The 22,793-nt window shown below is 40.4% G+C and overlaps 1 protein-coding gene and 1 long non-coding RNA gene across 6 annotated transcripts in view; one reads left to right on the forward strand and one right to left on the reverse strand.

Moving 5' to 3' along the window:
* Positions 1-9,577: 9,577 nt before the first annotated feature.
* On the forward strand, positions 9,578-12,059 carry LOC136181102 (uncharacterized). Its single transcript, XR_010667531.1, has 4 exons — positions 9,578-10,490; positions 10,589-10,682; positions 10,943-11,092; positions 11,387-12,059. It is a non-coding gene; the product is annotated as an uncharacterized lncRNA (long non-coding RNA).
* A 2,071-nt stretch (positions 12,060-14,130) lies between these two features.
* Positions 14,131-22,793, reverse strand: part of scn8aa (sodium channel, voltage gated, type VIII, alpha subunit a) — a 44,719-nt gene continuing 36,056 nt past the window's right edge. For all 5 annotated transcript variants that reach the window (XM_065961418.1, XM_065961416.1, XM_065961414.1 and 2 more), the window contains 6 exons: positions 21,321-21,605; positions 20,893-20,946; positions 20,239-20,376; positions 20,044-20,148; positions 19,679-19,949; positions 14,131-19,549 (listed from right to left, as the gene is read on the reverse strand). In XM_065961418.1, coding sequence (XP_065817490.1) covers positions 18,393-19,549; positions 19,679-19,949; positions 20,044-20,148; positions 20,239-20,376; positions 20,893-20,946; positions 21,321-21,605 — 2,010 coding nt within the window. In that variant the 3' untranslated portion in view covers positions 14,131-18,392. The remainder of the gene's footprint in view (positions 19,550-19,678; positions 19,950-20,043; positions 20,149-20,238; positions 20,377-20,892; positions 20,947-21,320; positions 21,606-22,793) is intronic.

Below are 22,793 nucleotides of genomic sequence, written 5' to 3' on the forward strand. Positions count from 1 at the left end.
GCTACTGCCATGTTTTGTTGGAGCCAAAAGACTCACATGTGGCGAAATTAGATCTGTGGGTGTACTAAGAGGAGAGTGCTGGATGGTGAGGCTGTTATCTTATCCCCGTATGCAGACCATCATCTGTCCAATCTCTCAGAAGCTCTGAAAAACACACTTGCAGCACAAATAGAGGTTGCCAACACATTCACGCAGAGACCACAGCGCACAGCTAGAGAGAGAAGGAGCCAAAAGTCATAATGAAAACCAGAAGCAGTAAGGGGAGGCAAATGAATAGTCGCGGTTTCAACTATGTTTTTGTTTCTTAGCGGAGACAGAAAGAAGAGGCAGAAAAGGAGCAGATTCGAAGGGTTAAACGTTGGCAAAAAGCGGGGAGGGGACAAAAGACCCATTGTAAGGGACAGAAGTGTCCCCGGAAAGGAGGGGAGAGAAAAAGAAAGCCACCACTGGCTGGTCCCCCAGCCCCATTGTAAGCAAAGGGGAGAGCAGCCACGCATGACAGATGTCCAGGGCCATTGTTTCCCCAGCAGCCTCCTCTCTGCCTCCTGCTCTGGCTCTGGAATTCCATGAGACGGCCGCTGCCTGTGAAAGTTCTTCAACACACCTCGCCTCTTGCCCCATGTTCCCCACCGCCATCCTGGCCGTATGCTCTAGTTGTATACAGACTCCCAATGTGGGGATGGGAATCTGTGTTCCAAGAAGGGGTCATTGTGTGAAAAGAGTTTTCCTTATTAGACGTTGTTGCTCCCAACGGTTTGTCATTTATTGCACACTACTTACTAAACTGTGTGCATGTTAGAGTATAAATATACAGTCATTAATATAGAGCAGCTGTATGTGCAACAAACATTCAGATAGACCATTATATGAAATCTGATATTCACCAACTTAAAAATCAATACAATTAAAATCAATCGCATTTGTAATTATCTGAAATGCTTCAAAAACAGCACTGCACTCTTAACATTAGCCTTAGGGTTTTGAAGCAAATGCCATTACTAGAGCGTTAAGTGAAGGCCAGGTTAAACCTTTTTGCAACCGAAAGAGTTGAGGTAAGCTGTTTTTACAAAGCAGTGATGTTTTGCATTCCCCATTCAGCAGCCCACCATGTGGCAGCTCCACAGAGGCGGCTTGTCAGCCTGTCAGTCACAGCAACAGTGTGCCAGTGGGGAAGTGAGCACAACAATGGCCCTGTCTGGTTAATGGGTGAGAGAAATAATAGACAATTCTTCATTTCTAGGCCTTGCTACCACACTGTCTGTTCTCTGTCCTATTCTACTCTGTCGACCACATTCTACACTCGCTCTCTTTGACTCTGATCAGTTACCCCACCCCCGCCTGCCTGTTAACGTTCATTTCAAAAACACACACCACACACACTCTCACATTCCAATGCATAAGCAAGGGAGGGTGACAGAGATAGAGAGCTTTTTAGGCAGAGAAGAAAATCTGTTTGAACTTAATGAATGTTAACCATGTGGATCAATGCTGGCTGTTCTATAATTTGCAGAATTAAAACGTTAGAGATCTGCTGCTGTATCACAAGTAAACCCCCCCCCCCCCCCCCCCCCCCCCCGCCGTCTAAAGTCTATTTAGAGGTCTTCATGAGTTCTCCTTTATTTAAAACGTTTTACTTTTTATCTAAAAGCTGCATCTCTGCTATTGGCTAGAAGCTAGTAGAACAACACACATTATCCTGATCCACCTTTACTCCATTAGTCCTTTTTGGGTTCTGAAACTGTCGTTGGAGTGCAATGGGGCATATTTGCTGATATTTGCAGACATTGAATAAAATGCAATAATCTGACTGTTCAGATGCTAGTGAGTGTTAGTGTAGTTTTGCTGTAAGGAGCAAAATAGATGCCAGTGTTTTACCACTAGATTTCTATCTGCATTCTTCATACAACTATATCTGTCACCTTTCATATAAACAGTAAGTGCAATACTATGAACGCCTTTCATAAGAACCGGTCTTGTAACTCTTGCCATTATCTCTGTGATTGAGCAACAAAGCCTGCGCCCACATAAATGAATGACAATTTTTTCGCTCCACATTTGAGTGTGGACAGAACAATGAGCACCTGTGTGTTGAATGAAAAAGTTGTTTAAACTAGTTCTCACCCAACCCGTACTGAGTGCTGCTGTGCTGCTGCAGTGATTAATTGTGAATTCTTTACTGACTCTACAACACTTCTTGCACTGTTTAAAGCAGATCTCTTTAAGTCAGTTCAGTTGTCCTAACTTTTTTTTATCCCTGAAGCACTTTGTGGTCTCTTTTTCCAACTCAAATATTTACCATTAGCTCACCTATGTGCTTCACTGTCACTTTCTGCTCAGAATAAGTGCATAACTGCAACACTTTAGAAGACATGCTGTCATATTCTCTGTCATGTCTGTCAGGTTAACAAAGCGTCAACATTAGTGTCATACATGTTCATCAACACACTCATGCTAAGAGCCACGTCTGGTGTCGCAGCTGAAAGCGAAGGGCCAAAACTCAGAGAAGGACCCGCCCACAGAGATAATTTATTCTTCCTAACTAGCCTCCGTAACCTAGTGGGTTTGACCTTCAGTCCAGTGGTGGAGAAAAGCATGACATATGGCCAAGTCTACCGGTTCACAGGACAACCCTATTCGGGCCCAGCAGACCCCTGGGTAAAGTCAAATGATTGCATGTAAACATTTAGCCCCCTGCGCACTGTGCTGTGATCCCCTGCATGGGCTTAGGTGACCCCAGCCAACATCAATCAGACCGAACACAAAAGGAAGAGGCACACGAGGGAAAAACCGGGGTCAAGCGCACTTTTAATAAGCAGACAGGGATGGCATTGCGGGAGCAGATCGGTTCTGTTCTCCTGATCACGGGTAAGCTGGGCACTCCTGCCCCCTCACTTATGAGGAACCCTCGATGCATGAGCTTTAGAGATGAGTGGATAATCTACTTGGGCGGATTTAAAACTAATCTGCCATTTTTGCTCTCCAAATCAAACCACAATGGGATACATATAGGGCTTATGCAGTGATATGATGATTTTAAAGGATGCACAGAAGGAAGGTGAGTCACATAATGGACAGGGGAGCATTTGCAAGGATTTGGCAGTAGTATGATATAACAACAACAACAACAACAACGTGAAATGCTTTTCAGAATCCCAAATGGTAAAGCACTCTGACAAAAGTCCAATACAAATTGTATCACGACAATCCATAGCCTCTTTTTTTTTGGCAGTAAAGCTAATCTCTATCTCGTAGGAACATGCATCAAGTAATCAGACAGAGAATGACTGTTTTGACAGCTGCAGAGTCAGCCTTACCCAGCTGATTTCTTTGTGTTCTGAGATAAGACCTATCAGAAGAGTAGGAAACACAGGAGCTGGTCATGCCTGCAATGCTGTAACATACTTAAGTTATATTGTCATTGTGAGGTTAAGGTCTGCAGCAGAGCTACATACACGGTTCGAAAACTAAAGATCATGCCATGCTGTCTGGATGTCAGCAGGAGGAGTGTGTCAGATCATACATATGTGTAATCAATAGTCAAATATTCCCACCTGTGTAAAAGAAAACATATACAAGCAGCAGGCTAGACTTTGTGTATCCTTTAATCAAAGTGGTTATCGGTTAAAATCTTTTGCTCTGACCGCCTGGCCCTACATTTCATTAGCGCTCCTCCTCTCAGCCAGACACTTACAATCCCATTACCTTGTAGAGATCAGCTCTGGCCCAAGCCACATCCTTCTCCAGATGGACACAAACACATTGATCCAACATCTGAACCAGCAAACAGCAAGGGCAGACACAAGAAGACCCAGATTCCCAGCCACACAATCAATGAGGGGAAATTTAGTCATCCGTGATGACAAGAGGATTTTTTTTAACACATAGAAAGGATGACTTCAGTCTTTCTGATGTGTGAATGTACAGAAAATTACACTCTGGTGATGACAGGCTTATGGGTTAAATTCTGAAGACAGAATCCTCTTTAATTTAGTGTAAACGTTATAAAGCTGAAAATTCAAACTGATCAGAAACCCGTTAAATGGCTCTCTCATTTTCCAACAGGGAATAAGTACAAGGCAATCAAGTGGCTGAGGTTTGAGACCACAGTTGTCCACAAGCATCCTTCCAAACTGCTGAAAATAGACTTTCTCAGCTGCTCCACCAAAACTGTATTCACCCAAGCTGACTGCTACACCACCCCCTCTGCCAATTCCCCTCTTTGTAGAAAAGCCTGAGCTTGTGCTGCAGTGCATTGTTCAGTATACAAGATCCTGTTAGAGAACCAAATCAAACTTCTCCTGTTCTGGACAAAGATTGCTCAGGACCAACAGGCCTTTTTCTTTCCATTTTCCTCCGCATGGAAGACGGAGAGATGGAGGAAAGGAAAATAGGAGTATGGGAGGCAGGCAGGCAGGCAGTGAGAACATATAATGCAATATGAGAGAATCTGCAACTCAGCCGAACTGCTGTGTTCTTGCTCCCCCACCTCCCCAGCCCCCAACATCCTCCTCTATGGACCGTGGTCGAGCGTCCATGCCCTGAGTGCATTCGCTGGAGCACAGGACCCTGCAAGAATGGAGCCTATTCACACAGCCTACCTCCAGATGCTGGCCAAAACAGTCCTCCAGGCTACAGCAGGGTTCAGGAGAGGGTAGAGAGCAGGAAAGGGAGATAGGAATCTGATAGCCTGTCATTAACAGCCAAAATAAATTGAGGAAAATTCTCAGGCTAAATCACTGCCCTTATTAGTAATGTTTATAGGTGATAGACTCATTGCTTTTGTCTCTTGTGGCCTTTCAAATAACTGTTTTGTAGCACCAAAGAAGATGTTTGCTGTTGCAGAGAAATTGTCTAATGTGCAGAATCTACTGCGGTCCAAACACATTGAACTTAAAACCAAAAGTGAGCTATGAGGCACATTGGAGTTTCAGTGAATGTTAAACGATCTTACATCTAATATAACATCCCCACTGATGTTTAGTACATTATTATTTTTCTATATTTTTCTAATATCCTAGTGTTTAAAAAACAAGGAACTACATGCTTTCTGCATCGTATACAACCTGAAACTAAATACTTCTAGAAAATGTACTAAATATAAAGAAAAATCTCAGATTTTGCACCAAAAATCTTCCCTTTATCTAGCTGAAGTGCCTGTGTGTGAGAGAAAAGGCGTGGATCGATGCAATATTAATGTATCAATCAACAGCATGTTATCGAGCAGCAGCAGAGCATACGGCATTGCAGACCCTCAGCTACATACTCCCTATCTTCTCTTACAGATAATATATATTGAATATAGACTCAAACATCTATACTCATCCTTCCCAGAGGTAATGCAGGAGAGGAGAGTTTATGAGTTGTGTGGTCGGTCGGTGTATGTGTATGTGCATTTCTCAGAGGTTCAGAACATTCCTTTTGAATACTTAAATACGGCACCAGATATTTGCTTTCTCCATCATTGCACTCATATCATCATGTCAGAAATCCAATATTACAAATAACAACCACTTTAAGTATAGCAGGTGTCATAACCTTTAAGGCAGCAGACAAAATAGAAGAGGTTCTTGTGATTAGGTTGAAAAGTATGAGATTTTCCGGAATTTCCTCAATGGATAATTGTTTGACTTCCTTTTAAACAAACTTAATAAAATGTTTAAAATATGTCAACATTTTTAGGTGTTTAAAATTCGGATTTATTCAGTTCCCTCCATACTGCTGAAAAGTTGAACGGCTTATATCATTAACTGTTTATGGAAAAAAAATCACTGAGAGGCTCCTGAACAAAAGAGCGAGAGGCCTCGGTGTAGTTCTGAGGTGAGGTCTGTCATCTAGTGGTAACAATCTGTCATTACACTTAAAACAGGTCAAAAAGCTCCAGCAACACGTTTAGTATAAAGAACAACTTTATTAGACTGACATGTTTCGGCACGTTTCTTCATTTAGGCTATATCAATGATCTTAATTGTAATGGGCAAAAAAATGATTCCGTCTTGGCTATAAACTATCTTTAACGTCTTTAAAGCAGCAGAAATCATGCTTCATCTCGGTTGCTTAATCTTGAAGCACTTTAATCTGTATTATTTAACAGTAGTGACACACATACAGATTGAATCAATGATACATTAGTTGGAGGTTTGGAATAAATAATAGGAATATAAATGTCCATCAGTGAGGTGATAGGGTTGTTAAAATAAGACTTTTTGAGATTTATGTTAACCCTCATCTTCTTTTATTGTTATCTACATGAATCATCATTTTACTTGAATTAAATGTATCATTTAATTCAGTTAAGATGGGTTTTTTGACTTTTTTCTGTTATGTTGATCACTTGTTTTCATACAAAATCAAGATGTTTGTCACCTTAAATAAATTTGGCATAAGAGCTGTGTCATATTTACCTCTTTCCTTCCATTAAGGATGGTCCGGGGTATCCAAGGCTGAACAAGGAAGCTATGAAGTTCCTCTCCTTATCATTTAGAGAAGAGCGTAGAAAGGCCTGCTTCCACAAAAGCTTCTTTCCTGCAGCTAAACGATGATATCACAGGACTTTAAGGTGGAAATGAATCACTGTGCCCCCCCCCCCCATCTCACCTGCATGATGGACAGTTAGCACAACACTAAGTAACAAAGTGTAAAATCAACTATGACACATAGCTGCAATTCAATTAAGTGCAATAATATTATATTGCATATTTCTTATTCTTTCTAATCATGTTTTTCTTATCTTTTATACTTTTATAAAGCTGACTCAAGGGCAACGCATACAAATGCCAGTGTACCTGTGTGAATGGCTTAAACATCTATTCTAGAGAATTTGAACAGCTGTTGTCATGGCTGACACTTACGTAACTCGTCTGGGTCATTTCACTCAGTTAGGAGCATCTTACCAAAAAAACAAACTAAGCTTTTTCAACAGGACCCCAGGACTCAAATACATAAGAAGTCATGCCATTGATAAGAAACAGGGGGGACTGTCTTATGTAAGAATACTATTAAATGTCTGCAGCGTATTGCACTGTTAAGTTGTTGGTGTTTTTCAACAGACAGCATTGACTGTATGTTTGACTGTAGATGTTTTGGCAGGATGTGAACAGCATTTAAGTTCAACTTTAAGGTTTAGGCCACTGCATGCAAAAATAAAAAATATTGAGATGATCAAGGTCATCATGCAGATGAGTCATCAGCTGTAGCAAATGCCCTCACCCCTATGTAAGAAGCCAGAGCTGGTCATTTACAAAACAATTCAAATACATTTGGTGCATGATTTTGTCTTTTAACTGGATAAACTGAACCAGGCTTTAATTAGTCCTTGCACTGTACTTATAGTAGGATTAGTTTGAGTGAAGCTCCTGGTGGCTTGAGAGGATTCCAGGTTCTGTATTCTGCTGTACATCCTGACCCTTGATCCTGACCTGTCCATTGAAACAACGGAAATAACTTTCACCTCAGTTTGTACCCCTTCACAGACTGCAGATCTAAAGGTCTAAAGGTCATTTACCTTTAACACTTTGTAAGCAAAGTTGCATTAATTTAATAATATGATACTAAACTTTTTGAAAGAGAAAACAATATTTTTGAGAAATGCCTAGCTGTGAGACTCAGACATTATGAAGAATTTAAAGCCTGTCCTGCATGACCATCAACTCCAACTTGTTTAGAGATTCATTCAAACCATTAATTTGATTATTCAAAACTTTACGGACAGCTGCCAAAGCTTTCAGTTATTTACTTTACTGGCTGGGTCATCCTATCGATATCGAAATGTAACTAACCTACACCATTAGAAATAACCCTGACACTACAGCTGTTAACTTTACACTTTGGTACAATGTGGAAAATGTTGTCACTAGCAAATAGCAAGTATTGTTGAGAGCCGTAAATTGTTGCTGACTAGCTGTTCTCACAACAGGGCCACAGTGAACCTCATGTGCATCATCTTGAATTAGCAAAGAAATAGCAAAGCCAACTTTTAACACAAACTACCACAGTATCTCTAAAATGTTAGGTTGTTTAGCAAGGTGAATTGTGCAACATTATCAAAGAGCACTGAATCTTAAACATGTATCACAAGTTTGATATAAAAACATTCTCCCCCAATCATATTAAACTCAAAAGTAAAATGTATAACAAATTATTTGTTTAGCCTATTTTGGCCTTTTTCATCTTTATTAAAATGTTTTGGTTACCGTTTTTCTTTCTCAGTTACGTCCTTGACTCTATCTAAAAATATACGTAGACTCTGTTGTTGTGTGTCTAACAGAAGTGGGATGTAATATGTCTCAGGTGAAGAGCAAAGGTAGAGAACAATGGATCCAGCTTCTGCCAAAGGAGACACTACACCACCTTATAGGCCTATAGCGCCACTATACAGCACTTTATGGCCACCTACAGGCGGAACAGATAACACAGCACCCTTCATTTAAAACGTTTCTTTACACAAGATTCTAAATATGTAGGCCTATAGTTGATATATTTTGTTTTTTTATGCAACTTGTAAGAATTAAACAGTGTGAAAATTAACACTTCATTCAGAATGTTAGTAATTTCTGTGACACAAGGTCATGCAGCAAAAACATGACCTTTTTTTTACTGGTCTCTTGTTTTAGTTTTAAGAGGGGTCAGACAGTTACAATTTTAAAATGACTACATTATCACAACAGGTGAGCCTTGTGTGGAGAGGTTTGTTATCAAGACGTAGCAAAAACCAAGAAAGAGCAGAATCACATCAGCTGCACAAAACAGAACAAAAGAATGGAATTTGAAGTTTTGTATAACAGACATTGCATTGCACCAGATGCATGCTGGGCAACTCTTATATACCTGGGCAAGGAACCTAGGGGGAAAACACAACACAACATGATCACCCAGGCCACATGCATCCCCCCTGTAATGTATCTTTCCCCCCCCAGGGGGGACTCCTCACACAGAAGTACTGACCTAGTGACAGGCAATGAGCTGGATCTCTGCCCATCAGTCAGATCAGCCACGCTGTTTATTATGAATAACTTTTATCCTTCATAAAATCAGGATTAGTAATTCAAAGTGAGTGGCAATTAAGAAATTAGCTATTCAGACCAAACATGTTTAATTCTGCTCTTTTGAATGAGTTTGCATTTGGCTTCAGGGGCTCTTGCTAGCAGTATCAAGTGCACACCTGATGTACTGCAGTTTTTTTGCACTTCCACATTGGCTTATTTTTTCATCACCACTTAGGGTACACTGCCAGTTCTTCTTATTTGCTCTAACCAAGTAAATTGTTAAGATTAAATGTTATAATTTAGTAAAGTAAATTTGCTTAAACAACTGTTTATTTTGGGGCGCAGCAGGTAAAGGATGGAAGACATGAGTTTTGGCAAAATAGGGGACACAGTTAAAAGCAAATTACACAAACCCTCTTGTTTTTGTTTTTTGGGGGTCATTAGAGTACGTATTTATTGTACAAATAAAGGGACATCATAAAAAGTAATGATAAAACAGGTTAGAAAAGTCAGAGCACTGGTACACTAAGGTAAACATCATAGTTAGGTTAAGTTGGCAAAAATGAGTAGGCCTGAGGTACAGCTGACTTTCACAGCGAAGTTTATTATTTTCTTAACACAACAAAACGTTTGACAATAAAGACAACATTGAAGCATAGACGATTCATACATACACTCTATGAGTCTTAGAAGTCCATTAAAGGTAGCTTGGGAAATGAGTGCTCAGTACTGCTGTTCAGAGATGTTACCAGTGGGACTTGCTGCACGCAACACTGAGAGAACTGAAACCTCACCAGCCTCAGAGTTGAGAGCAAAAGTCTGGTTGAGAAAGAAGAATTTCTAACTGTGACCAACACAACAAATAAAATGTAGTTTGCACAATTAAACATATTTGTGGAACTTCATGATTATGTTGTTGTTTTTAAATGTCTGTAGAAACCAAGAGAAAGATGATTGAAGAATAAAGACCTGATTTACAATTTTCACTATTTTATGCTTTTACTCCAATATGTTGCAAAGGCAGAACTTATTTTTATATAAGTATCCACATAGAACCCTGCAAAATTGCAGCTGAATACTCTCAACTCCTTTTCATTCAAAAATAAAAGAAGGGAACAAGGCGCGCTAGAAGTCATGTTCTTGACGTCAGAGAGCCAAACAATATTTTTTCACACCTGCTACTGTCTGAGAAAGATTGCGCTGACTTTGACCTTTGACCTGTGCAGGGAGAGCACATGCCAGTCTGGTTCAGATAATCTATGATCCAGACCACAATAATGAGGAAGAATCTTGTCAGGATGTGACCTATATGTCAGACTGGGACACCTGCTCACTTTATAAAGTGTTGCACATAATCGTTCCTTGCTATTTTGTCCACTTTCAGTGTACCTTTAAGGTCTTGTTTTAAAGCGTAGAGAGGTTCCTCCGCAGCTTCATCAATATTACACTGTATGTGCTCCGGAAAAGCATTCACATTACTTCAGAGGACACAAGTTGAAGTTCTGAAAGGTGAGTTTACTCATTCAAAACTAAACCTATTTCAATGTTTTTTTCTTTTTAAAGCAATGTGGTAAACAGGGGTTGTATTTTGGTAATGTGTTTACTAGGTGACCTGAGGATGACTATGCTCCTGTGGTGTTTTTTGGTCCTGTTTCTCTGTTCCAGCAGTTTCTCAGTTGTGGATAAAGCAAGACCAGCAAGGTATTTATAAAGTCTCTCTCTGATTTATTGGATGCTGGCTGGCCAACCATTTATATCATCTAGTATAATTGAGTCATAAGAATACATTATAAATGTAATATAAATGAAAGCTTGATTAAATGTGCCTTGTGTGTATACATTTACTGAAGCCTCTCATAAATGTTTGATGTCTGTTTTAAAATATGAACTTCAAATCTCAAATTAGGCCATGAATTCCAAAACCGTAACTAATCGACAATCCTTTCTCTCCTTTCTCTTAGGTGGCATTCAAACCAGATGCAAGGAAAAAACATAATCCGAAACCTCAAAAGGCATTCCGATGGGACATTCACCAGCGACTTCACCCATTATCTCGACAGGTTTAAAGCTAAAGATTTTGTGGAGTGGCTGGCCAAAACCAAACAAGAAGGGTGAGCTAATAAAGAACATTTATGTCTATTTTACTTCTATTGTGATAGTGTGAGAGGGTTGATTGTGAGAGGAGAACAAAACAATGTCTCTCCCAACAGATTGCAGAGAAATAAATAGAATTAAGGGAGCAACAACTATCCAAAGACAGCATATATTTGTCAAATATACAAACTTTTGCCAACATCTCTGTTGATATTAAATACATTTTAAAATAGTGCATATGTTATGCCAGTGCATTTGATTGGATCGATCTTTCTGTTATTTGACTTCCATCCCTAACATTTTATTCACAGATGTCGGGAAGACCTGGTCCAGATTGCGGCACATATTTAAAACAGCGAGGAGATAACCACATGTGATGTACCCAAGCCTCATGTCATCCAACCGCATTAAAAGAAGATGGATTTTTTCAATCCAAAAATATTTGTCAGTTGTTTATGGTGTTCTTAGGAGCTATGAGCAATTAACAAAGTGTTCAACTACAGTCCATCTGCAGTGTTACTGTTAATAATGATACCCACATCACAATGAGACTCCATGTTGGATCATTTCAATGTTTTACTTAGTTTTTCTCTACAATATGAGTAAAGCATGATAAGACATGGAAATTAACTTCAGATAACTAATAAAGACTGGAATATTTTCTGAATGCATTTTGAATTGAACTGTATACCACTGATGTTCTTATGCACGCAAATGTATTTTAGAATAAAATCTTTTAAAGTGGCAGTGCTTTTCTATTGGCATTGGGTACTACTGAAAGGCGGCTGCAATGATATTCAACGGAAATGAATAGAGAAGGCAGTATCTAGGGATCTGTTTACATAGAAAACATACACAAGGCTGTCCAGAGGAGGGTGCTGTTGTTCGGCAAATTGAAAGAGGGCAGCAAAACAGCTCAGGCTAAGCACAGGCTGATTTTGGAAACCATTTAAAAAGAAAAGGCAGTGTGTGGGTGTGAAGGCATCTGATTTGTTTTCTTTTTGCAGAGCTAACTATACATAGCATGCACTCTGTTCACACACATTTACATTGTTGCACAATAAGGTTATGCAATGAGGCAGGCAGAATATACAATAATTAATGGACTTAACATCAAGTGGTGGAAGGGGTTGGTTTGAGGTAGGATGAGAAAAACTGTAGACTATAATTGGTGGTAGAGGTGTAGGTTTTCTGTGTATCAGTGTGTTGGGAATAGACCTGGGGTATCACGTGGCAACCTCATTTCTCATTGAGAAACTTTATGAGGGTGCAGCTGTGGTGATGGGGTGGGGATCAAACAGAAGGAAACCCCCTTTCACTGCTGGCTATTCACACTTACTGCCTGTGTGACATTTAGCAGCAGTCTGCAGCAAACGGAGACATAAAGAGATAACATGGGGCAGAAACGAGGAATATAATCCAAGCACTGTTAAGCCATGATGAGAGTCCTTTGAAATTAAAGCTATGATGAAATGACTTTTCTTATATTCTGTCACTAAGTGCCTTATTAAGTCATATCCCGCCCTGATTGTCAAAAGACATGTCAAAGAAAATACTGTAACGCCTTAAATGATTATATTTAGACACGTTCAGGTCGACACACACAGAGAAACCACATGGTATGTGGTAACATATTTCAGAGGAAGGGGAGTAGGATGAGAGAAAGCGAGCACAGAGGAGGAGGAAGAGGAGGAGTGTAGGTGTGGCTGTTTCGAATTGGGTCGAGCTCCTCAGCACACTAAAGACATTCTGCTACATGCAAACCCAGCGCTGGGCTCTTTCCAACTGACCCCGCCTGAGAAGCCTCAGAGGCTGGCGGAGGATGTTCGTTCCTCCCGGTACCACCTCCAGCACCACGGACAGCTCCTCTGTCGAGCACGGAACAGCACCAGTGGCCCGTTCGGCTTTACCCTTGTGAAAAGTCGTTAACGAGCCTGATCGAGCCTGATTTCAGGGAGGAATTTCGATTTTCTTCTTCTTTCTTTCTTTTTAAAGCGTGGGAGCCGTTCTGTGTGCCTCCATCAGCCGCGAATGGAGGCACCAGGCCAAACTGGGAGTGTGCTGCTGACTCAGCCTCGACTGCTGCATTAATTTATCTGCACTGCAGTGCTCCACCACCTCCCTTCCCCATCTCTTTTCCTTATTCCACACCCCCTACCCCCACCCTCCATTGCACTGCACTCTCACACAACCATCCTGGAGCATGCCAGTGAAACGAGTTGGAGGGAGGGAGGGAGGAGGTCGATAGTCAATAAGATGCTGGTTTGCACTGCTTAAATGTGTAGATGATATTTCACTGACACATTGAGGCAGTGGAACTTAGAAATTACAAAATAAAAATAATATGGGAGAAGGAGAAAGAGCAAGGTAGGAAGGAGTTGCTGCAAGTCCATGCGACTTCAGGGAAGGAAAGGAGCCAGGGATACCACATTTTTCATTTATTCTGTGACAGTACTGTCTGAGGACAACCCCATGCATCATTTACATATTCAAGCTCCTGAAAACTAAATAGGGTTTCCTACCCTCCTTGCCCATCTGTAAAGCAATGAGAGAATCATACACAAATCAATATTCTCCCCACATTGCTGTTTTAGCTCTGTTCTCATGAGGTTATAGGGGTGGTGAATGTAATATCATACCTATGGGCTATTTACTTTATGGTGGACCACAAACAGGAGCATCCAAATGCAGATGGACTGCATAATAATGGGACTATAGTCCATCTTGTGCCTGCGAGGAGGATGTTAACACAGGGCTCTTAACAAATTCAATAAGTCCATTAGATTTGAAAGGCTGCCTTTCACAACCCTGTTACCACAACACCACTCAGCTCCATTTCACAGGATGTTTTGTGAATCCACACACAGCAAGACAAAAGTAAAATGATCCACGCAAAATGGTGACCACTTACTTAAAGTAGACACAAAGAATGTGGAATAAGCCTGGAGGAAGGGGAGGCTCTGCAGTCTCTAAGTCTCTTTCAAAACAGGAGAAACATCTCTAAAGTTAGCAAAAGTAAACATTTCATCACAAGAAAAAAAACACAATACACATGTTGTAACTGGAAGGCTGCTTTATTGGTAATAAAAAGGTTCGTGCTCAAATGAAGACAATCTTTCATATATTCTTACCAAAGTCCAAGTGGTTGTGCAACACACCATCATTATGTACTGTATATCCTCTTTTATCACGGTGTCAAATGATAACAACAGTTTGAAAAGCACTTTAAAATTTGTCAGCGAAAAAGAAAAAACGCCCATAATAAACCATGCTAAAAAAAAAAAAAAGAATGATTCCCATAATCAAATATTGATACAAAAATAAATTTCAGATGGAAACAGAAAGTATTGAAGAAATCAAACAGAAATATAGAAGGCAAGCTGCTTTTCACAAGCCAAGTGGGTGACACACATAGCACTAAGAACAGGACATTTTTGAGTTAGCTGTTTTTCTGTTAACATCACACACTGTTGAATATTACGATGAAGTGGGTTGTCTGGATGATCCTCTGGCAGTATTTCTGACTCATCATCCCTGATTAATATTGTGCTCACCCCCCGAAACCCCCACCCTCCACAGTTTGGAAACATATTTTTTGTTTCTTTTTTTTTTTTTTTGTTGTTGTTGTTTTTTTTTTTTGCTCTTTTGTTGTTTTCAGTGTGGCATCAACATCCAAATTCGCAGAAAAAGCAGAAAAAAGGCACATGCCATTGAGTGGAACACTAGAAACCAACCATTCAACGTAAGAAATTGTGAGGACAAAAAGCCAGTACATGATTGTATGCAAGTTGAACTGTAATGGCACTGATGTGTGGGTATGGGAAAGAAAAGGCCCTGGGGTGGGTGCCATCTCAGGATGGGTGAGGAAGTCAGTCACACCAGCTGACGTCCTCGGGGAAGAGATCACTGGTACAGTAGGTGGGTAGTGAGGAGAGTCACCTATGTGTGTGTGTGTATTTGTGTCCGTGACTGTGGGTGTGTCCTGGATACTCAGTGAAGGTGACAGATATGACAGTTAGTGAGAAATGTGCTGGTAACATTATCCTTTCATAATCAGGCTACAATCCATGGCAAGCAGCTCCAGTAACATAGCACATGAGCTATTCCCCAACATAGAAGGATGTTGGAAACAACCAGTATTCAGACATCTACTGAACGTGTTGCACATAAATCAAATGTGACAGTGTTCTTCTGTTTTATGTATATACATATAGACATATATGTTTACATGTATATATCTTTTGTATTATATAATATCTATATTTCATTCATTTTCCGTCAACAAAGTGAAAAGTGTCTCAAAAAATCCAAAAGGTAACAAATGTGACAAAGGGCATAGCTGGAAGCCATTCTATATTATTATTATTCATTTTTTTGATTATTAGTAGTAACATTTTTAAAATTCCGTATTTACAAAAAAACACAACAAAGCATGCCGATAAAATAAAATATAATACACTATTTATAGTTTCTCTCAAAAAGTTTGTTCTTTTTCAGCGATTGTGCCATTTACATCATAGCCTGCACTGTACATATATCTGTTTTTGTGTTTTCTTTTTTGTCTTTTTTTTGCTTGTTTTTTTTTTCCAAGTGTAAATGTATCATTCTAAAACATTACATCCAAGATGAACATGGGTAAATTGAATGACATTACTCACTCCTGCTGTGGTTTTCATTGGGAATGTATTTGGTTTCAGTGTGCAGCAGCCAAACTGATTCGGAGACCTCATATTGTAAACAGACCTCAGTTATTGTTACAGACAGGGGGTTCTGGTACAGGCAGTGTTAAACACACCAAATGGCATTAGTGGTGTGAAGATGGATGCCAGATTGTTTGTCCAGTCATCCGCTTACAAATAGGACCATCACTCCTCTGTAGAAAAAAAATGGCAGGAGCACACAAAGAGGCAGTTGTGTCTTGTCTACCACTTGACAAAGCCTCAGTTTTTTATTATGAAAAACACCCACAAAGCTTATTATACAACATAGCTGCGTCAATGTGAGGCCTGCTGATGTTTAATCTGGTCAAGTGTTCACGTTTCTACCTCAATCTCTGGTTAATTATTTTTTGAAGCAGGTGGTAGTACTTGAAAGCCTGCAAGTATGTGAAAAGATGGTGCAAGGCTGGGTCCAACACCACACAGTGTTCAAGAGGTTTCCCACAAAAGCACAATGATACACTGACAAACATGGGACTTTCAGCACTCTGACTCAGACCAAAGCACTTCTCTCCTCTTCTGCTCTTCAATTTCTCTCTTGTTCTCATGGCAGTCAGTCTAAAACCCTGAAGGGAGGGGCTCTACTTATTTATTGGTCCACGTTTATATTGTGTTATTCATCAGCCATCCACCTCCCTGAAACATCAGACAAAATCCATTTCATTTATCAAGTTCCCAAAACTGCGAGCCCTTCATGTCCATTCCATACATGCGAGGCACGACAAGGCATGTCCTTGTGATAATTCTCTGCTAATTTTGCTGTCAGACGGTCAGTGTCAACTCTCACTGATCAAAGCCTTTTCTGAGAATGATTGCACCACAAGGACATCAGAGAAGGACTTCAAGGCTTTTTTCTAAAGCTGGCAACTCAAATTGTCCAAAAAAGCACTACCTAAGACATCATTCACTGGGTAATTCTGATGTTCGTCTGACAGAGTACAAAAGAGGAATTTGAAATGAATAAATTGATAAAAAAGCTGTCCAATGTTTCTACTTCTATGGAGTTTCAGTTCTTCCACTAGCCCAAAAATAACACAAATTGTGTAAAAAAAAAAAAAGAAAAAAGAATCTAAACTATAACCACATCTCTGACCCTTCTCCAGGTACTACAGCAGTAGAGGTGTTACCGTGTAATGCACAAGCACACCAGACTTTTCGGGTGCCGGATATGAATTCCTTGGCATGAACTATCACCTGCCCTCATTGCCATAACAGGGACCACAGGCAATTTAGAAAAATGACAATATGATGGATGTAAGTAAACAAAGTTATGAAAGCCCCAGATTTTGATCAGGACAACTGTTTTTTGTCCTCCAAATCTGTGCAACCTCAACATGAGGATAATCTGCTTAGTAACACTCAAACACTCCACACTCTCTTTACACTTCTAACATTCAGAGCAGCAAAAAACGATTTTTTTGTTTGTGTTGTTGGCTGACCCAGCTGAGACTTTGCCTCTGAGTGCTTACATCCTTCAACTGAAATCTCAATGAAGGGTTGACTGAAAAAAGTCTGTCAGTTAAAAAGCATAATTAGTGAAGGGCAGGATCATACTAATACGATTCACCCAATATTCAATGTATAACTATCTAAAATCTTCACTTATAGTTCCCGTACTTTCCCCAGTGGACAACCTCAAACTATAATCAAGCCACTGCAGTGGTCTGAGAATAAGTGTCTTGTGGACTATGATTACTCATGCATGATTCCTGATCAAAACATGCCTTCATGCAAGTCATTTCTATGCACTGAACGAGCACAATAATTGTTATTTATCTTGAACTCGGTCTGAGCGAGTCTCCTTCAGCCCAAGTCAAAACAATGACTAATGACCCCTACCCGGTCAGTGTGAAAGTCCATGTAGAAAACGTCTTTTTTCAATGTCAGTATAACAAAGAGGAGATGAAAAGACTAGTGACATGGGCTAAATGTTTTTTTTTTGCTGCTCAAATAATGTAAAGATGCAAGTACACTCAGCACAAACAAACAAAAAATATTTGTCTACTGTTCTTGTTTCCCCCCCTCCCTTGTTAGTGTTCCTTTCCTAGGTAAACTTGCTTGGTAGATTATTGTTTTCTTCTTGTTGAAGATGGTAAACGCAGAGTTACAGGCGCTCCTTTAGACTGCTTATACAGTTCTAGTGGGATCTGTACGATCCGGTCCGGCAGCATTGGAGCTTTGCTGCAGGGGTCCACGCAAGGTGGTGGCAGGGATTTTGCAATTCTCCAATCATCAGCAGAGATTCCTGTGCCTTGGAAGTTGGTCCCAAAAGAAATGTGTGTCATTTGCCATCACATTGTGAGTCATTGTTTTTTTTTGTGTGTGTTTTTTTTTTTTTTTGTTATTTGTTTTTCATTTCTAATAACTTGGTCACTATGCAGCAAACTTCCGTGGTAAACTGATTGTGTTTGGTTCAGCTCTCTTTGACGACATAAAAAAAACCACATTGCCTCAGTAGTGTTTGAGTCTGTAAACATTTTTTTTGTATGTTTTTGTTTTGTTTGTTTCATGATTCTTGCAAATGATCACTTTCTACATTTGTTGGGTTTGGGCTCAGAGTCTCATCTCACTGTTTCATTGGATTTTGAGTCACTGAATCCTAACACTTAGATTCCCACTCATCTTTTTGGTTTTTGTCCTTCTCTTTCCTGGCCCACTCTTCCTTGTTGTCGTCCTGCTTCTCCTTGTCGGGTTTGGTCACGCTGTCATAAGAGGGGAGAGAGGCAGTGGATGGTGTGCTCCCCTTCTTCTCTTGGTTGGTCCCTCCGTTCTCAAGCCTATTGTTAGCAAAGTGGCGCTTGAAGATGATGCCTCGCCTGATGAGGTGTGCACGGTAGGCATTCTGGATAGTTCTGGCAGAGACATCCTCCTGTTTGCGGCGGAGAGTGGTGGTGATGGGTTCATAAGACACCTTGGAGGGGTTGGCTGCCACAAAACGCTCCTCCATCTGTTGCCTCAGCATGTCCAACTCACCACTGTCACCCAGCACTCGCTTTGTGAAGGCAAACAGGATGTCGAGGCAGTGAATGCGATCACCACTCACCATGGGCAGGTCCATGGCAATTAGTTCTATAGTGTTGGGCTTTGGCACACGAAGTGGATGCTCCAGTGTGTCAGCAAAGTCCGACAGTTTGGCAAAAGTGATGAACTGAGAGGCTGTGGGGTCGAACTTCTCCCAGATCTCATAGAAGGTCTCGAAGTCATCCTCACTCAATGGATCAGCACTTTCCTCTGTGGCCACACTGAAGTTCTCCAGGATGATGGCAATGTACATGTTGACGACAATCAGGAAAGAAATGATGATGTACATGACAAAAAAGAAGATTCCTACTGATGGGTTGCCACAGTCGCCCTTCACAGTTGTACCAGGGTTCTCAAAATTAGGGTTGCAGTCAGGTGGGTAGTTGAGGATTGGCAGTAGCAAGCCATCCCATCCAGCTGACGTGGTGATCATGAACAGAATTATCATGCTGTTGCCAAAGGTCTCAAAGTTGTAGAGGTCGTCAATTCCCGCTCCATGTTTTACGTAGCCAAAGTTAGACATACCAAAGATGGAGAAGATAAACATGACCAGGAAGAGCAGTAAACCGATGTTGAACAAGGCAGGCAGTGACATCATCAGAGCAAATAGTAAAGTCCGTATGCCTTTAGCACCTTTGATCAGGCGGAGGATACGACCAATACGAGCCAGCCGGATCACCCTGAACAAGGTCGGTGACACAAAGTACTTTTCTATCAGGTCAGCCAGAAACATGCCTGAGAGAAAGTTAGAGGGGAAAGAAATAAGAAAAAAAGAGAACACAATCAGACAAAAGAGACTTCTAGAGGGGATATCTTCTCGAGTTACTCCATTTTTGCTCCATTTCCTCACCCTCCCTCACTCACCAACAATAGAAAGGATGACCACGACCACGTCAAAGATGTTCCAGCCATTGGTGAAGTAATAGTGGCGGAGGGCAAAGAGCTTCAGCAGGAACTCGGTGGTGAAGACTACAATGAAGATGAAGTTGACCCAGTAGAGGACGTTCTCCGTTTCATCCGACTGATCGTCTGTTTCCACCATCATGGTGACCATGTTGAGGCAGATGAGTATCATGATGGAGATGTCAAAGACTTGCTGCGTCACAAAGTCAAACACCATGCCCTGGACCTTGTTCTATGACGGGAGAAGACACAAGATTTACTGACGGTTCAATCAAAGGCACCATATATGTCGCATGATGTGAAATACATTGTGAAATAAAACCTACCTGTGGTCGAGGAATCGGTTTTTGTGGCTTTTTAGAGCCCAGTTTTTTCATGGCATTGTAATACTTTTTCTGTTCTTCTGTCATGAAGATATCCTGACCTCCAAAGTAAAGAGATGAACAGAGATTTGGTTACAATCATATTCTGACATTTGAAAATCAAAACCCTTAAGCAAAATAGTAGATTGGAGGACTTATCTTTTTCTTTTGCTGGTTGAAGTTATCAATGATCACACCAATGAAGAGGTTCAGGGTGAAGAAGGAGCCGAATATGATGAATACAACAAAATAGATGTACATGTAGATGTTGACTTCATAGTCAGGCTGGTCTTCCACCTTGAAGGGAGGCACAATGTTAAAGTTCATGTTGGGTTTCATTAACAAAATAAAAGAGAACCATTTCTGTATAAACACATGGTTTCATTCTTGTACAGATTTAAGATAAAAGATGAATATCTTTTCTCTACGAATATTAGGCTTCCGTCAGCTGCAGATTAAATTAGCTTCATGCAAATGCAGGGAAAAAAGAGGAGGTAATAGATAACCAGGATCTGTTCAAAGCTAAAAAAAAAAAAAAAAAAGGAAAAAGTATTTCTATTAATTCCCTGTGTAGTTTCCTGCTCAAGACTTGTCTATTTGTACAGTACTAAATTAAAATTTTGTACGAGAAGTAAACCCTTGTCTAAAATCTATTGTGCAGTCATAATACTGAGTTAGCTGTTAGCTGGCTAATATACAAGCTCTTCTTCTCCTAAATGTCAAACATTTCCTTCCAGACCTGCTTGTTCACAGGCTGACAAAGATTAAGATAAATGAGCATGACAAAATATATTGAACAAGTGATGCACGTACATTTCTTGAATCCACAGCAGCATACATAATGTCCATCCAGCCTTTGAATGTGGCCTTTCAAAAAGAGAAAGATGACTTAATACATTTGCAGTAGTCCAAAACGAATCATATACAGCGTATACTCCAAACTGAAATCATTGAAAATCAAACCGAAAGTGATGCATATCCTGTGGTAGAGCTTGTGCATGGAAAGAAACAAGTAGATGGAGAAAGTAAAGGGAGGAATAACAAATACACACAAGGAACATGAACAATAGAAAGAGTCAGAGTACACTGAAAGCAAGAGGAGTTTTAGAGCGACAACAGACCCTCAGGTGAAGCACAGAAATAAAAATAAATTGAAAAGTCCATTGAAAAATGAGAAAACAAACCAAGTTAGCATGAATCACATGGAGTCAGAAAAAGTAGAGTAGGAGCGACACTCTCACCACTTGCAACAGGGCCAGGTAACCAGCGCCCACATTGTCAAAGTTGATCTTGACATTCTTCCACCTGACCTCCGTATAGTTTTGTTGCATGAGGGCCACGCACTGGGTCTTGTTGTTGACTTCTTCGACGGGAAAGTATTCCTCTGAAGTCTCATTGAAACAGTAGTAGTACTTTCCCGCAAACAAGTTGACCCCCATGATACTGAAAATCAGCCAAAAGATGAGGCAAACCAGCAACACATTCATAATGGAAGGGATGGCACCCACCAAGGCGTTGACTACCACCTAGACCAGACCGGGAAAGAGAGGACATGACAGAGTAAGAACCAGGAGATAGAAACAGCTCATTTATCCAACTTCATCCCTCTAATACGACACTGCATACTGGTATGGCTTTACACGTATTTAAGCTATTTAGCCTATTGTTAGAGGTGGTGTTAAGAGGAGCAATTTAATCCTATTATGATTGAATGTAGGTGAAAATTAGCACTGCTCACCACTGTGATATAGATACTGAAGTGTATGAATAGGAAGGAGAGCTGTATCGGTCTAATTAGAGCAGCACTGATATGACTCTGAAATGCTCTTTGATCTTTGGAAGCGTGCAGCTAGAGCCGCTTAAGTGCCTGCACACACACATTCACACACACATTCACTAAACCTCTGTGGTAAACAGTATCTAAGTGGCACACATCAGTAAAGATTTGCTGACAGCTGCTATAAATCCTATAGGAAATAACCCTACTCAGTTCTGCTTACAATCACTGTGAGTTACTTAAGCAACTGAACTCTTAACATTTAATTTGATCCAATGTTTTAAAGGTTGCATAGACCATAGACTGTATAAAAGATAGACACCAGAATACCTCGTCTCAAGTAAAGCCAAAGGTTTAGAGCTCCCTCTGTTAACTGGCAGCAGAATAGGTCATAAACCCTGCCTCCTCTACTTTAACAGATAAGTGAACTATGAAAATCAAAGTTTCGTCATGATAGTAATTATCATGCCATTGTGAGCCCAAGTCATCTTTTTTGATTCATTATTTGACGCTATAAAGGGTTATAAAATGACATGATTAACAGCTGTGTTGATGAATATGGCCCCTGCGGCACTGTGGTCACCTTATTAGCAGAAAAAGGCCTCCTGAAACCTTTAAATCTATTGACATTGCAAAAAGCTGATGTTTTTGTTGTTATTAATAATACCAGTTAACATTATATTTCAGTTATTAGTTAACAGAGTAACTGTCTTTGTTGACGGATTAATGGTTAAGGCAGTTCATCTTTGTCTTACTGTGCCCACCTCTGCAAATTTGCAATAACCTTTCAAGGGTAACCTTGGCATCATTCTGTTAAATGGGAGGGGCTGGAGGCACACTGTCCATTTGTATATGCTGTCTATGTGACAGATGCAAAGATACACACAAACAGAAACTACAGACTCAGGCATGTGCACACAGATGCAGACTCCCAGTG

Source organism: Labrus bergylta, chromosome 12 (genome assembly GCF_963930695.1).
Source record: "Labrus bergylta chromosome 12, fLabBer1.1, whole genome shotgun sequence".
NCBI lineage: Eukaryota > Metazoa > Chordata > Actinopteri > Labriformes > Labridae > Labrus > Labrus bergylta.